Below are 17,381 nucleotides of genomic sequence, written 5' to 3' on the forward strand. Positions count from 1 at the left end.
TCTGTCTCACACACTGTGATCCAGTTGAGACACTACTTCCTGGATCAGACTATCAGATCCCTCCCAGCTACAGTGACTGACCCAGGACCGGCTTCCTCTAGCCTGGATCCTAACCCCATTAGCTCAGTTTCACGTCACTATTTCAGTTGGGATCCAGGCTAGTTAGGCTCCCTTATTTGTAGCCAACTTTCCAGGTATTAAATCACACTGTATCATCATTCTGAGGCAAGAGGCCATAAATTAATCCTTCTCAAAGATAATCCATGTCAACCTCACATGTTCTTGTCTATATTAATGTTCTAATCTCCAACACAAAAAGTGATCCTGTCCTGGGAGCTTCGTGTCAGGTGTTCCATTCGTGTCAGCCATTCTTCAGTTGCCTTGGAGACATCCTCATTGAAGTCTGTGGTTCAACTTCCATCACAAGACTCCCTCAGGTGGCAACATATAGAAGTTCAAGTATTTACAATATAAAAACACATGCCTGGACTCCACACTGATCATGTTTGAGCTGAAACAATGGTGAGGGCAGACTACAGTCCGGTTTAACCAGGCTACAAAAAACACATGTCTAACATACTGTACTCATGACATTGTTGAGAGTCTTTTGCTTGGATTCAATCCAACAGAGGAAGATTATTAGCGCTCTTGACATTTAAAGGTAATTTCCGATTGAGCCGACATATGCTGCATTAACCGAGAACGCAGTCTCTGCCCGACGCCGAAACATTGCCTTTAAAAGGGTGCGTATCTGACAAAGCACCCTGGGATTGAGGTTCAGTACTGTAGCATTACTCAATTAAATATATAATACAGCTGACTATAAAACAAGTATGATTCATCCTTTAAGAAAAAGACTACAGAAGACTTGCTTCAGTCAAATATACTTTCTTTTTTTAAAGAACATCTTGTCTTAGAGATGCTTCAATCAGTGCAACTTGAGATTTATAAAAAAGGTCCTTGGGAGTTAAGCCTCTCTTCATAAACATAGTGGAGTATAATGTGACTCGGAGGGGGAACTTTCATTCTCTCTGTGCAACAGAATAACAATAAAACCTAAACAAAAAGATGAATCCTCCTGAACAGAGACAGTAGGTTGAGGATCCTCCTGAACAGAGGCAGTAGGTTGAGGATCCTCCTGAACAGGGACAGTAGGTTGAGGATCCTCCTGAACAGGGACAGTAGGTTGAGGATCCTCCTGAACAGGGGCAGTAGGTTGAGGATCCTCCTGAACAGGGGCAGTAGGTTGAGGATCCTCCTGAACAGAGACAGTAGGTTGAGGATCCTCCTGAACAGGGACAGTAGGTTGAGGATCCTCCTGAACAGGGACAGTAGTAGGTTGAGGATCCTCCTGAACAGGGACAGTAGTAGGTTGAGGATCCTCCTGAACAGGGACAGTAGTAGGTTGAGGATCCTCCTGAACAGGGACAGTAGTAGGTTGAGGATCCTCCTGAACAGGGACAGTAGTAGGTTGAGGATCCTCCTGAACAGGGACAGTAGGTTGAGGATCCTCCTGAACAGGGACAGTAGTAGGTTGAGGATCCTCCTGAACAGGGACAGTAGTAGGTTGAGGATCCTCCTGAACAGGGACAGTAGTAGGTTGAGGATCCTCCTGAACAGGGACAGTAGTAGGTTGAGGATCCTCCTGAACAGAGACAGTAGGTCGAGGATCCTCCTGAACAGAGACAGTAGGTCGAGGATCCTCCTGAACAGGGACAGTAGGTTGAGGATCCTCCTGAACAGAGACAGTAGGTTGAGGATCCTCCTGAACAGAGACAGTAGGTTGAGGATCCTCCTGAACAGGGACAATAGGTTGAGGATCCTCCTGAACAGAGGCAGTAGGTTGAGGATCCTCCTGAACAGGGACAGTAGGTTGAGGATCCTCCTGAACAGGGACAGTAGGTTGAGGATCCTCCTGAACAGGGACAGTAGGTTGAGGATCCTCCTGAACAGAGACAGTAGGTTGAGGATCCTCCTGAACAGGGACAGTAGTAGGTTGAGGATCCTCCTGAACAGGGACAGTAGTAGGTTGAGGATCCTCCTGAACAGAGACAGTAGGTTGAGGATCCTCCTGAACAGAGACAGTAGGTTGAGGATCCTCCTGAACAGGGGCAGTAGGTCGAGGATCCTCCTGAACAGGGACAGTAGGTTGAGGATCCTCCTGAACAGGGACAGTAGGTTGAGGATCCTCCTGAACAGGGACAGTAGGTTGAGGATCCTCCTGAACAGGGACAGTAGGTTGAGGATCCTCCTGAACAGAGACAATAGGTTGAGGATCCTCCTGAACAGAGACAATAGGTTGAGGATCCTCCTGAACAGAGACAGTAGGTTGAGGATCCTCCTGAACAGGGACAGTAGTAGGTTGAGGATCCTCCTGAACAGGGACAGTAGTAGGTTGAGGATCCTCCTGAACAGAGACAGTAGGTTGAGGATCCTCCTGAACAGAGACAGTAGGTTGAGGATCCTCCTGAACAGGGACAGTAGGTTGAGGGCTAGTCCAAATTAGCTCCCTAACCCTTCCCTTTAGCCCTATCCATTGCAGATCTGCAAGGTGTTAGCCGTGTTAGCCAAGGGGAAGGGGAGTGCATTGGTACCGACTGATTGAATACACTTCTCCCCTGCCGAAGTAAGGAGATACCATCTCAGACAAAGGTAGAGGGGTACAACGGGAGATACCATCTCAGACAAATTTGGGGGACCAACAGATCAGAATAGATCAAATACTTTAACATGACATATCCCCGCCAGTCCACTGTAAACATCCTGCACGTCTAATGTAACGTTAAACATCCTGCATGTGGCTTTAAGAAGTTAAAAACGGTGGTAGCTAGTCGCTAGCTAGGATGCTATTCTCAGAGGCTTTAAGAAGTTAACAACGGTGGTAGCTAGCAGCTAGCTAGGATGCTATTCTCAGAGGCTTTAAGAAGTTAAAAACGGTGGTAGCTAGTCGCTACCTAGGATGCTATTCTCAGTGGCTTTATGAAGTTAACAACGGTGGTAGCTAGCAGCTAGCTAGGATGCTATTCTCAGTGGCTTTATGAAGTTAACAACGGTGGTAGCTAGTCGCTACCTAGGATGCTATTCTCAGTGGCTTTATGAAGTTAACAACGGTGGTAGCTAGCAGCTAGCTAGGATGCTATTCTCAGTGGCTTTATGAAGTTAACAACGGTGGTAGCTAGCAGCTAGCTAGGATGCTATTCTCAGTGGCTTTAAGAAGTTAAAAACGGTGGTAGCTAGTCGCTACCTAGGATGCTATTCTCAGTGGCTTTATGAAGTTAACAACGGTGGTAGCTAGCAGCTAGCTAGGATGCTATTCTCAGTGGCTTTATGAAGTTAACAACGGTGGTAGCTAGCAGCTAGCTAGGATGCTATTCTCAGTGGCTTTATGAAGTTAACAACGGTGGTAGCTAGCAGCTAGCTAGGATGCTATTCTCAGTGGCTTTATGAAGTTAACAACGGTGGTAGCTAGCAGCTAGCTAGGATGCTATTCTCAGTGGCTTTATGAAGTTAACAACGGTGGTAGCTAGCAGCTAGCTAGGATGCTATTCTCAGTGGCTTTATGAAATTAACAACGATGGTAGCTAGCAGCTAGCTAGGATGCTATTCTCAGTGGCTTTATGAAGTTAACAACGGTGGTAGCTAGCAACTAGCTAGGATGCTATTCTCAGAGGCCCAAAAGGCACCCTCCGGGCTCGGGTCCAAAGTAGAGCCATTTGGGCCGGGGTTTTACTACCAGGACATTATCATAGATTGTAAAGCAGTCAGTCAAAACTCATTTCATTGTCATCATTTCAGTAAAATAACCATTTACACCTGCAGGTTTTATTATTCCTTTAGTGAGATCACATGAGGTCTGCAAACAGTGCACATGTAAAGATAACTTAATGCTTATACCTTATTTGAAAGTTTAATAATCATTTTAAATGTCTTGTTCAGGAAAACAACAGGGTCATAAGGAACAAGTCGAGTCCCTAAACGAACCCCAAATACTCCCCCATTACCATCCTCCACCCCGGGTGACAATAACCAAAACACCCCTTCCCCTCCGACACAAAAATCACCCCCAAAATGCAACTGCACTTCAAGCAAAAGGTTTCAACCAAAAAAATGTCTCCGACACTTAAAACTGAGGAGGAGGAGGGTGAGGAGAGGGGGAGCGGTGGGGAAAAGATAGGACAATCATTTCAGGAGGGTGAGGAGAGGGGGAGCGGTGGGGAAAAGAGAAAGGTAAGAGACTCGTTTCTAAAGCGTTGTTGGATATAATCTCTCTTCTCATTGGCTGGCGGAGTCAGGGTGTATGCAGGTCGTCGTTATGGCAATAGAGGGTCAGGGGTTCGGAGGTACAGTGGCCCTGGGAAGGTGTGTGTCCTAAAAGGCACCCTATTCCCTATATAGTGCACTACTTTTGACCAGAGCCCTATGGAACCCTAGTCCCTATATAGTGCACTACTTTTGACCAGAGCCCTATGGACCCTGCGATAGACAAGTGTCCTGTCCAAGGGCTTTACTTGCACATCAAACTCTCTCTCTCACACTACACCAACAGGAGATTGGGCCCATAGGGCAGGAGGAGCCTTGTCTGGCTTGGACACGACTACTATCGACCCTGGTCAAAAAGTACTATATAGTGAAGAGGGTGCCATTTGGGAATGTCCGAGGTGGACCACATCAATGTACAATGAGGGCCCCGGCTGCGTAGCTAACAGAGCTGTCCTGCCAGTTCCTGCACTGGGACGACTGGGCATAGTTCAGGAAGGAGAACTTCATCTCTGTTCCACTCGTCCTCAGCTCAGACACGGCCTGGACAACACAGCAGGAAGAAAGAAAGCAACAGTCAGATGTATACTACCGTTCAAAAGTTTACGGTCAGTTTGAAATGTCCTTGTTTTTTGAAAGAAAAGCCCTTTTTTTTTTGTCCATTAAAATAACATCGTACAGAGGCCCATTATCAGCAACCATTACTCCTGTGTTCCAATGGGGCCTCCCACTCCTCGTTCTATTCTGGTTAGAGCCAGTTTGTGCTGTTCTGTGAAGGGAGTAGTACACAGCGTTGTACGAGATCTTCAGTTTCTTGGCAATTTCTCTCATGGAATAGCCTTCATTTCTCAGAACAACAATAGACTGACGAGTTTCAGAAGAAAGTTCTTTGTTTCTGGCCATTTTGAGCCTGTAATCGAACCCACAAATGCTGATGCTCCAGATGCTCAACTAGTCTAAAGGACAGTTTTATTGCTTCTTTAATCAGAACAACAGTTTTCAGCTGTGCTAACATAATTGCAAAAGGGTTTTCTAATGATCAATTAGCCTTTTAAAATGATAAACTTGGATTTGCTAACACAACGTGCCATTGGAACACAGCCGTTTCCAGCTACAATAGTCATTTATAACATTAACAATGTCTACACTGTATTTCTGATCAATTTGATGTTATTTTAAAATGGACAAAAGTGCTTCTCTTTCAAAAACAAGGAACTGTTTAAGCAAACTTTTGAACGGTAGTGTACATCACATGACACAGGAACAGTCAGATATACAACACATGACACAGGAACAGTCAGATATACATCACATGACACAGGAACAGTCAGATATACATCACATGACACAGGAACAGTCAGATATACATCACATGACACAGGAACAGTCAGATATACATCACATGATACAGGAACAGTCAGATATACATCAGGACACAGGAACAGTCAGATATACATCACATGACACAGGAACAGTCAGATATACATCACATGACACAGGAACAGTCAGATATACAACACATGACACAGGAACAGTCAGATATACATCACATGACACAGCAACAGTCAGATATACATCACATGACACAGGAACAGTCAGATATACATCACATGACACAGGAACAGTCAGATATACACATCACATGACACAGGAACAGTCAGATATACACATCACATGACACAGGAACAGTCAGATATACACATCACATGACACAGGAACAGTCAGATATACACATCACATGACACAGGAACAGTCAGATATACACATCACATGACACAGGAACAGTCAGATATACACATCACATGACACAGGAACAGTCAGATATACATCACATGATACAGGAACAGTCAGATATACATCACATGACACAGGAACAGTCAGATATACATCACATGACACAGGAACAGTCAGATATACATCACGACACATGCCTGTGTGCAAGAGGATCTGTATAACTAACAAAGGTGTTCTGTAGATGTCAGATGATAATGTGGTTGTTGTCGTTATGACTCACGTTTAGCAGCACTCCAATAGGATGACGTCCACAGATGGTGTTGTGGTATTTCTTCAAGTAGTTGGTGAAGGACATAGGGTCCAGTGTTTCTATAATGCCCATACCCTGGAGAGACAAGAGAGAGGGGTTTAGAACCCAGTCTGATACCCCTAACAGTTAACTATATAACCCTAACCCTGGAGAGACAAGAGAGAGGGGTTTAGAACCCAGTCTGATACCCCTAACAGTTAACTATATAACCCTAACCCTGGAGAGACAAGAGAGAGGGGTTTAGAACCCAGTCTGATACCCCTAACAGTTAACTATATAACCCTAACCCTGGAGAGACAGAGAGAGAGGGGTTTAGAACCCAGTCTGATACCCCTAACAGTTAACTATATAACCCTAACCCTGGAGAGACAAGAGAGAGGGGTTTAGAACCCAGTCTGATACCCCTAACAGTTAACTATATAACCCTAACCCTGGAGAGACGAGAGAGAGAGGGGTTTAGAACCCAGTCTGATACCCCTAACAGTTAACTATATAACCCTAACCCTGGAGAGACAAGAGAGAGGGGTTTAGAACCCAGTCTGATACCCCTAACAGTTAACTATATAACCCTAACCCTGGAGAGACAAGAGAGAGGGGTTTAGAACCCAGTCTGATACCCCTAACAGTTAACTATATAACCCTAACCCTGGAGAGACAAGAGAGAGGGGTTTAGAACCCAGTCTGATACCCCTAACAGTTAACTATATAACCCTAACCCTGGAGAGACAAGAGAGAGGGGTTTAGAACCCAGTCTGATACCCCTAACAGTTAACTATATAACCCTAACCCTGGAGAGACGAGAGAGAGAGGGGTTTAGAACCCAGTCTGATACCCCTAACAGTTAACTATATAACCCTAACCCTGGAGAGACAAGAGAGAGGGGTTTAGAACCCAGTCTGATACCCCTAACAGTTAACTATATAACCCTAACCCTGGAGAGACAAGAGAGAGGGGTTTAGAACCCAGTCTGATACCCCTAACAGTTAACTATATAACCCTAACCCTGGAGAGACAAGAGAGAGGGGTTTAGAACCCAGTCTGATACCCCTAACAGTTAACTATATAACCCTAACCCTGGAGAGACAAGAGAGAGGGGTTTAGAACCCAGTCTGATACCCCTAACAGTTAACTATATAACCCTAACCCTGGAGAGACAGAGAGAGAGCGGTTTAGAACCCAGTCTGATACCCCTAACAGTTAACTATATAACCCTAACCCTGGAGAGACAAGAGAGAGGGGTTTAGAACCCAGTCTGATACCCCTAACAGTTAACTATATAACCCTAACCCTGGAGAGACAAGAGAGAGGGGTTTAGAACCCAGTCTGATACCCCTAACAGTTAACTATATAACCCTAACCCTGGAGAGACAAGAGAGAGGGGTTTAGAACCCAGTCTGATACCCCTAACAGTTAACTATATAACCCTAACCCTGGAGAGACAAGAGAGAGGGGTTTAGAACCCAGTCTGATACCCCTAACAGTTAACTATATAACCCTAATCCTGGAGAGACGCGAGAGAGGGGTTTAGAACCCAGTCTGATACCCCTAACAGTTAGCTATATAACCCTAACCCTGGAGAGACAAGAGAGAGGGGTTTAGAACCCAGTCTGATACCCCTAACAGTTAGCTACAGTACCGGTCAAAAGTTGACACACCTATTCATTATAGGATTTTTCTTGATTTTTACTATTTTCTACATTATAGAATAGTAGTGAAGACATCACAACTACGAAATAACACAAATGGATCATGAAGTAACCAAGAAAGTGTTTTCTTCAAAGTAGCCACCCTTTCTTTGCCTTGATGACAGCTTTGCACACTCTTGGCATTCTCTCAACCAGCTTCATGAGGTAGTCACCTGGAATGCATTTCAATTAAAAGGTGTGCCTTGCTAAAAGTGAATTTGTGGAATTTATTTCCTTCTTTAATGCGTTTGAGCCAATCAGTTGTGTTGTGACAAGGTAGGGATGGTATACAGAAGATAGCCCTATTTAGTAAAAGACCAAGTCCATATTATGGTAAGAACAGCTAAAATAAGCAAAGAGAAACGACAGTCCATCATTACTTTAAGACATGAAGGTCAGTCAAAACGTAAACTTCAAGAACTTTGAACGTTTTTTCAAGTGCAGTCGCAAAAACCATCAAGCGTTGTGATGAAACTGGCTCTCATGAGGACCGCCGCAGGAAAGGAAGACACAGAGTTACCTCTGCTGCAGAGGATAAGGTCATTAGAGTTACCAGCCTCAGAAATTGCAGCCCACATAAATGCTTCACAGAGTTCAAGTAACAGACACATCTCAACATTAACTGTTCAGAGGAGACTGTGTGAATCAGGCCTTCATGGTCGAATTGCTGCAAAGAAACCACTACTAAAGGACACCAATAAGAAGAGACTTGTTGGGCCAAGAAACACGAGCAATGGACATTAGACCGGTGGAAATCTGTCATTTGGTCTGATGAGTGCAAATGTGAGATTTTTGGTTCCAACCACTGTGTCTTTGTGAGACGCAGAACGGATGATCTCCGCATGTGTATTTCCCACCGTGAAGCATGGAGGAGGAGGTGTGACTGTCTGTGAGTTATTTAGAATTCAAAGCACACTTAACCAGCATGGCTACCACAGCATTCTGCAGCGATACGCCATCACATCTGGTTTGCGCTTAGTGGGACTATCATTTGTTTTTCAACTGGACAATGACCCAACACACCTTCAGGCTGTGTAAGGCCTATTTGACCAAGAAGGAGAGTGATGGAGTGCTGCATCAGATGACCTGGCCTCCGCAATCACCCGACCTCAACCCAATTGAGCTGGTTTGGGATGAGTTGGACCGCAGAGTGAAAGAAAAGCAGCCAACAAGGAAAAGCATTCCAGGTGAAGCTGGTTGAGAGAATGTCAAGAGTGTGCAACGCTGTCATCAAGGAGGCAAAGGGTGGCTACTTGGAAGAATCTCAAATATGAAGTGGAAACGTCTTGGAGCAATGATGGCTCAGCCGCGAAGTGGTCGGCCACACAAGCTCACAGAACAGGACCGCTGAGGGCTGAAGCGCATAAAAATCGTCTGTCCTCAGTTGCAACCCTCACTACCGAGTTCCAAACTGGCTCTGGAAGCAACGTCAGCACAATAACTGTTGGTCGGGAGCTTCATGAAATGGGTTTCCGTGGCCAAGCAGCCGCACACAAGCCTAAGATCACCATGCGCAATGCCAAGCGTTGGCTAGAGTGGTGTAAAGCTCGCCGCCATTGGACTCTGGAAACATCTTCTCTGGAGTGATGAATCACGCATCACCATCTGGCAGTCCAACGGACTAATCTGGGTTTGGATACCAGGCGAACACCACCTGCCCGAAAGCATAGTGCCAAGTGTAAAGTTTGGTGGAGGAGGGTTAATGGTCTGGGGCTGTTTTTCATGGTTCAGGCCCCTTAGTTCCAGTGAAGGAATCTTAATACTACAGCATACAATGTAATTATAGATGATTCTGTGGTGGCAACAGTTTGGGGAAGGCCCTTTCCAGTTTCAGCATGACGATGCCCCGGTGCACAAAGCGAGGTCCATACAGAAACAGTTTGTTGAGATCGGTGTGGAAGAACTTGACTGGCCTGCACAGAGCCCTGACCTCAACCCCATCGAACACCTTTGGGATGAATTGGAAAGCCAACTGCCAGCCAGGTCTTATCGCCCAACATCAGTGCCTGACCTCACTAATGCTCTTATGGCTGAATGGAAGCAAGTCCCCACAGCAATGTTCCAACATCTAGTGGAAAGACTTCCCAGAAGAGTGGAGGCTGATACAGCAGCAAAGGAGGGACCAACTTCATATTAATGCCCATGATTTTGGAATGAGATGTTTGACGAGCAGGTGTCCACATACTTTTGGTCAAGTAGTGTATTTTACATATGTTATTGCAGGTGTAGCGAAACGTTTATGTTCCTAGCTTCAACAGTGCAGTAAATACTTAACAATATAAGCAAATCCCAAAAAACAGAAGAGAACGGAATTAAGAAATATAGAAATATTAGAACAAGCAATGTCAGAGTCCGGGAATATATAAAAACAGATATGATGGTGTGTATAGACATCTTTCATGTTACTGCCTAGAAAGACCTGAATATCACAATGTGTTTACCATTTTATCAAGGTGTTCAATCGATCTGTGGATCTCTCCTTGAGCCTCGTCATAGTACGTGTAACGGAACCGTTGACCTGTGGGAAGGAGGTAAACATATTAACCGTTGGCCTGTGGGAAAGAGGTAAACATATTAACCTTTGACCTGTGGGAAGGAGGTAGACATATTAACCTTTGACCTGTGGGAAGGAGGTAAACATATTAACCTTTGACCTGTGGGAAGGAGGTAAACATATTAACCGTTGACCTGTGGGAAGGAGGTAAACATATTAACCGTTGACCTGTGGGAAGGAGGTAGACATATTAACCTTTGACCTGTGGGAAAGAGGTAAACATATTAACCCTTGACCTGTGGGAAAGAGGTAAACATATTAACCTTTGACCTGTGGGAAAGAGGTAAACATATTAACCTTTGACCTGTGGGAAGGAGGTAGACATATTAACCTTTGACCTGTGGGAAGGAGGTAAACATATTAACCTTTGACCTGTGGGAAGGAGGTAGACATATTAACCGTTGGCCTGTGGGAAGGAGGTAAACAAATTAACCTTTGACCTGTGGGAAGGAGGTAGACATATTAACCGTTGGCCTGTGGGAAGGAGGTAAACATATTAACCTTTGACCTGTGGGAAGGAGGTAGACATATTAACCGTTGGCCTGTGGGAAGGAGGTAAACATATTAACCTTTGACCTGTGGGAAGGAGGTAGACATATTAACCGTTGGCCTGTGGGAAGGAGGTAGACATATTAACCGTTGACCTGTGGGAAAGAGGTAAACATATTAACCGTTGACCTGTGGGAAGGAGGTAGACATATTAACCTTTGACCTGTGGGAAGGAGGTAAACATATTAACCGTTGACCTGTGGGAAAGAGGTAAACATATTAACCGTTGACCTGTGGGAAGGAGGTAAACATATTAACCGTTGACCTGTGGGAAGGAGGTAAACATATTAACCTTTGACCTGTGGGAAGGAGGTAGACATATTAACCTTTGACCTGTGGGAAGGAGGTAAACATATTAACCTTTGACCTGTGGGAAGGAGGTAAACATATTAACCTTTGACCTGTGGGAAAGAGGTAGACATATTAACCGTTGGCCTGTGGGAAGGAGGTAAACATATTAACCTTTGACCTGTGGGAAGGAGGTAAACATATTAACCGTTGGCCTGTGGGAAGGAGGTAAACAAATTAACCTTTGACCTGTGGGAAAGAGGTAAACATATTAACCGTTGACCTGTGGGAAGGAGGTAGACATATTAACCTTTGACCTGTGGGAAAGAGGTAAACATATTAACCTTTGGCCTGTGGGAAGGAGGTAGACATATTAACCTTTGACCTGTGGGAAGGAGGTAGACATATTAACCTTTGACCTGTGGGAAGGAGGTAAACATATTAACCTTTGACCTGTGGGAAAGAGGTAAACATATTAACCCTTGACCTGTGGGAAGGAGGTAAACATATTAACCCTTGACCTGTGGGAAAGAGGTAAACATATTAACCGTTGGCCTGTGGGAAGGAGGTAAACATATTAACCTTTGACCTGTGGGAAAGAGGTAAACATATTAACCCTTGACCTGTGGGAAAGAGGTAAACATATTAACCCTTGACCTGTGGGAAGGAGGTAAACATATTAACCCTTGACCTGTGGGAAAGAGGTAAACATATTAACCGTTGGCCTGTGGGAAGGAGGTAAACATATTAACCTTTGACCTGTGGGAAGGAGGTAAACATATTAACCCTTGACCTGTGGGAAAGAGGTAAACATATTAACCCTTGACCTGTGGGAAGGAGGTAGACAAATTAACCTTTGACCTGTGGGAAGGAGGTAGACAAATTAACCGTTGGCCTGTGGGAAGGAGGTAAACATATTAACCTTTGACCTGTGGGAAGGAGGTAGACAAATTAACCGTTGACCTGTGGGAAGGAGGTAAACATATTAACCTTTGACCTGTGGGAAAGAGGTAAACATATTAACCTTTGACCTGTGGGAAGGAGGTAAACATATTAACCCTTAAATCATACATTTTCATCACTAATTGTGTATAAAATGGGAAATTACAAGGTTGACAAATGTTGACGTCTAAAATAGCATTTTAGAATGATGAATTTACTAATGTTTAAAACTTTTAGGAACACTTGAAAAATATGCAGGTGGTTGAGTTGCCCATTAAAGGAATGATATTTAGTCAAAGGTGGCTATTATGGACAACGGAGGACTATAGTTATGGGATTGGTTAGTCTGTCATATCCATATTAGTATTTACTGTCTGTTATCTTCAAAATCTTTCACAATATTATTCAGTACATTTTACTTGTACTAAGCATTTAAAACTGTAATTAATTTACATATACAGTGAGCTCCAAAAGTGAAGTAGTGACATGTGTAGTTTTGTCCCTGTCCTCCAGCACTTTAGATTGGAAATGATACAATGACGGCGAGGTTACAGTGCAGACTGTCAGCTTTAATCAGAGGGTATTTTCATCCACATCGGGTGAAGCATTTACAATTTACAGGACTTATTGTACATGGGTACACCCCCATTTTAAGGGACCAACAGTATTATGACTACCTTTTGGATGCTTTTGCTGGTTGTTTTGGTTGTTTTCAGATTATGTTGTGCCCAATAGAAATGAATGGTAAATAATGTATTATTTACCCCAGGAAGAGTAGCTGCCGCCTTGGCAGGAACTAATGGGGATCCATAATAAATACAAATATAAATAAGAATAGAATACATTTATAAACACTTCTACATTAATGTGGATGCTACCATGATTACAGATAATCCTGAATCAGTCGTGAATAATAAAATGGGTGAGAAAGTTAGACGCACAAATATCACAGAGCAAAACAATGCTAACCTCTGTTGTTATTGTGAGAGGTTAGCAAAACAATGCTAACCTCTGTTGTTATTGTGAGAGGTTAGCAAAACAATGCTAACCTCTCTTGTTATTGTGAGAGGTTAGCAAAACAATGCTAACCTCTGTTGTTATTGTGAGAGTTTAGCAAAACAATGCTAACCTCTGTTGTTATTGTGAGAGGTTAGCAAAACAATGCTAACCTCTGTTATTATTGTGAGAGGTTAGCAAAACAATGCTAACCTCTGTTGTTATTGTGAGAGGTTAGCAAAACAATGCTAACCTCTGTTGTTATTGTGAGAGGTTAGCAAAACAATGCTAACCTCTGTTGTTATTGTGAGAGGTTAGCAAAACAATGCTAACCTCTGTTGTTATTGTGAGAGGTTAGCAAAACAATGCTAACCTCTGTTGTTATTGTGAGAGGTTAGCAAAACAATGCTAACCTCTGTTGTTATTGTGAGAGGTTAGCAAAACAATGCTAACCTCTGTTGTTATTGTGAGAGTTTAGCAAAACAATGCTAACCTCTGTTGTTATTGTGAGAGGTTAGCAAAACAATGCTAACCTCTGTTGTTATTGTGAGAGGTTAGCAAAACAATGCTAACCTCTGTTGTTATTGTGAGAGTTTAGCAAAACAATGCTAACCTCTGTTGTTATTGTGAGAGGTTAGCATATCTTGGAAGTATGATATGTTTGTCATTTTCTCACCCATCATTTAACTAGGCCAATCTTCCATCATAAGCAACTGAAGCACAAATTATATGAAATTTGCAACACGAAATGAGTTTACCCTAAATTGGGCAACTCAACCGGCTGGTCATTTTAAGTCATACAAATAACAATTATTTATGCCCTATACTGAGGCTAAATACAAGTATTCAAAAACTAAATCTGATATTTTTTGGGGTGAGTGACAGTTAAGACAGAATCATTGTTTCCTTATAGAACCCCTTTCACACGTTTGTCCTGAACCAAACTAACCTGGCTTTTCTTTCCCTCATCCTGAACCAAACTAACCTGGCTTTTCTTTCCCCTCATCCTGAACCAAACTAACCTGGCTTTTCTTTCCCTCATCCTGAACCAAACTAACCTGGCTTTTCTTTCCCTCATCCTGAACCAAACTAACCTGGCTTTTCTTTCCCTCATCCTGAACCAAACTAACCTGGCTTTTCTTTTCCCTCATCCTGAACCAAACTAACCTGGCTTTACTTTCCCCTCATCCTGAACCAAACTAACCTGGCTTTTCTTTCCCTCATCCTGAACCAAATTAACCTGGCTTTTCTTTCCCTCATCCTGAACCAAACTAACCTGGCTTTTCTTTCCCTCATCCTGAACCAAACTAACCTGGCTTTTCTTTCCCCTCATCCTGAACCAAACTAACCTGGCTTTTCTTTCCCCTCATCCTGAACCAAACTAACCTGGCTTTTCTTTCCCTCATCCTGAACCAAACTAACCTGGCTTTTCTTTCCCCTCATCCTGAACCAAACTAACCTGGCTTTTCTTTCCCTCATCCTGAACCAAACTAACCTGGCTTTTCTTTCCCTCATCCTGAACCAAACTAACCTGGCTTTTCTTTCCCTCATCCTGAACCAAACTAACCTGGCTTTTCTTTTCCCTCATCCTGAACCAAACTAACCTGGCTTTACTTTCCCCTCATCCTGAACCAAACTAACCTGGCTTTTCTTTCCCTCATCCTGAACCAAATTAACCTGGCTTTTCTTTCCCTCATCCTGAACCAAACTAACCTGGCTTTTCTTTCCCTCATCCTGAACCAAACTAACCTGGCTTTTCTTTTCCCTCATCCTGAACCAAACTAACCTGGCTTTTCTTTCCACTTGTCCTGAACCAAACTAACCTGGCTTTTCTTTCCCTCATCCTGAACCAAACTAACCTGGCTTTTCTTTCCCTCATCCTGAACCAAACTAACCTGGCTTTTCTTTCCCTCATCCTGAACCAAACTAACCTGGCTTTTCTTTTCCCTCATCCTGAACCAAACTAACCTGGCTTTTCTTTCCCTCATCCTGAACCAAACTAACCTGGCTTTTCTTTCCCTCATCCTGAACCAAACTAACCTGGCTTTTCTTTCCCCTCATCCTGAACCAAACTAACCTGGCTTTTCTTTCCCTCATCCTGAACCAAACTAACCTGGCTTTTCTTTCCCTCATCCTGAACCAAACTAACCTGGCTTTACTTTCCCCTCATCCTGAACCAAACTAACCTGGCTTTTCTTTCCCTCATCCTGAACCAAAGTAACCTGGCTTTACTTTCCCCTCATCCTGAACCAAACTAACCTGGCTTTTCTTTTCCCTTCATCCTGAACCAAACTAACCTGGCTTTTCTTTCCCTCATCCTGAACCAAACTAACCTGGCTTTTCTTTCCCTCATCCTGAACCAAAGTAACCTGGCTTTACTTTCCCCTCATCCTGAACCAAACTAACCTGGCTTTTCTTTTCCCTTCATCCTGAACCAAACTAACCTGGCTTTTCTTTCCCTCATCCTGAACCAAACTAACCTGGCTTTTCTTTCCCCTCATCCTGAACCAAACTAACCTGGCTTTTCTTTCCCTCATCCTGAACCAAACTAACCTGGCTTTTCTTTCCCTCATCCTGAACCAAACTAACCTGGCTTTTCTTTCCCTCATCCTGAACCAAACTAACCTGGCTTTTCTTTCCCTCATCCTGAACCAAAGTAACCTGGCTTTTCTTTCCCTCATCCTGAACCAAAGTAACCTGGCTTTTCTTTCCCTCATCCTGAACCAAACTAACCTGGCTTTTCTTTCCCTCATCCTGAACCAAACTAACCTGGCTTTTCTTTCCCTCATCCTGAACCAAACTAACCTGGCTTTACTTTACCCTCATCCTGAACCAAACTAACCTGGCTTTTCTTTTCCCTTCATCCTGAACCAAACTAACCTGGCTTTTCTTTCCCTCATCCTGAACCAAACTAACCTGGCATTTCTTTCCCTCATCCTGAACCAAACTAACCTGGCTTTTCTTTCCCTCATCCTGAACCAAAGTAACCTGGCTTTTCTTTCCCTCATCCTGAACCAAACTAACCTGGCTTTTCTTTCCCTCATCCTGAACCAAACTAACCTGGCTTTTCTTTCCAGCAACTACAGTGGAAGGATGTATAACCAGACTAGCTCAACTCAGTAGTGTGAACAGGGTATAATATATTGATCTTTACCAGTCCTGTTCTGTACGTACCCCAGTGGCAGAAGTCCGAGGAGATGATGAACAAGTTAGAGGGATCAGCCAGATACCTGCTGAGCAGTTTCCCATAATCCTGTTCTTTAGACTCACTGAGGGCTCCCACCAGCACCGGGACAATGCTGAGCTCATCTTTATGACTGCAGTAGGAAAGGGAGACAACACATTACAAGTCTGTACGGGTGTGGTGCACTGGGGACAGTTACCTGACCGAGATGGTAGAAGCCTTTACAGAGACTGAACACGTGTAACCCAACCCGATTAAAAAGAAGGTGCGGGTGTTAACCCAACCCGATCAAAAAGAAGGTGCGGGTGTTAACCCAACCCGATCAAAAAGAAGGTGCGGGTGTTAACCCAACCCGATCAAAAAGAAGGTGCGGGTGTTAACCCAACCCGATCAAAAAGAAGGTGCGGGTGTTAACCCAACCCGATCAAAAAGAAGGTGCGGGTGTTAACCCAACCCGATCAAAAAGAAGGTGCGGGTGTTAACCCAACCCGATCAAAAGGTGCGGGTGTTAACCCAACCCGATCAAAAGGTGCGGGTGTTAACCCAACCCGATCAAAAGGTGCGGGTGTTAACCCAACCCGATCAAAAGGTGCGGGTGTTAACCCAACCCGATCAAAAGGTGCGGGTGTTAACCCAACCCGATCAAAAGGTGCGGGTGTTAACCCAACCCGATCAAAAGGTGCGGGTGTTAACCCAACCCGATCAAAAGGTGCGGGTGTTAACCCAACCCGATCAAAAGGTGCGGGTGTTAACCCAACCCGATCAAAAGGTGCGGGTGTTAACCCAACCCGATCAAAAGGTGCGGGTGTTAACCCAACCCGATCAAAAGGTGCGGGTGTTAACCCAACCCGATCAAAAGGTGCGGGTGTTAACCCAACCCGA

General features: G+C 44.0%; 1 protein-coding gene across 1 annotated transcript in view; it reads right to left on the bottom strand.

The window, feature by feature from the left end:
- Positions 1-3,800: 3,800 nt before the first annotated feature.
- The window catches only part of LOC139580512 (protein MEMO1-like), a 39,243-nt gene continuing 25,662 nt past the window's right edge, over positions 3,801-17,381 (bottom strand). Inside the window, exons 6-9 of the mRNA XM_071409274.1 lie at positions 16,490-16,632; positions 10,428-10,504; positions 6,272-6,376; positions 3,801-4,800 (exon numbers count right to left, since the gene is read on the bottom strand). Of these exons, the coding sequence (XP_071265375.1) occupies positions 4,669-4,800; positions 6,272-6,376; positions 10,428-10,504; positions 16,490-16,632 (457 nt within the window). The 3' untranslated portion in view covers positions 3,801-4,668. The remainder of the gene's footprint in view (positions 4,801-6,271; positions 6,377-10,427; positions 10,505-16,489; positions 16,633-17,381) is intronic.

This window comes from Salvelinus alpinus, chromosome 7 (assembly GCF_045679555.1).
Source record: "Salvelinus alpinus chromosome 7, SLU_Salpinus.1, whole genome shotgun sequence".
NCBI lineage: Eukaryota > Metazoa > Chordata > Actinopteri > Salmoniformes > Salmonidae > Salvelinus > Salvelinus alpinus.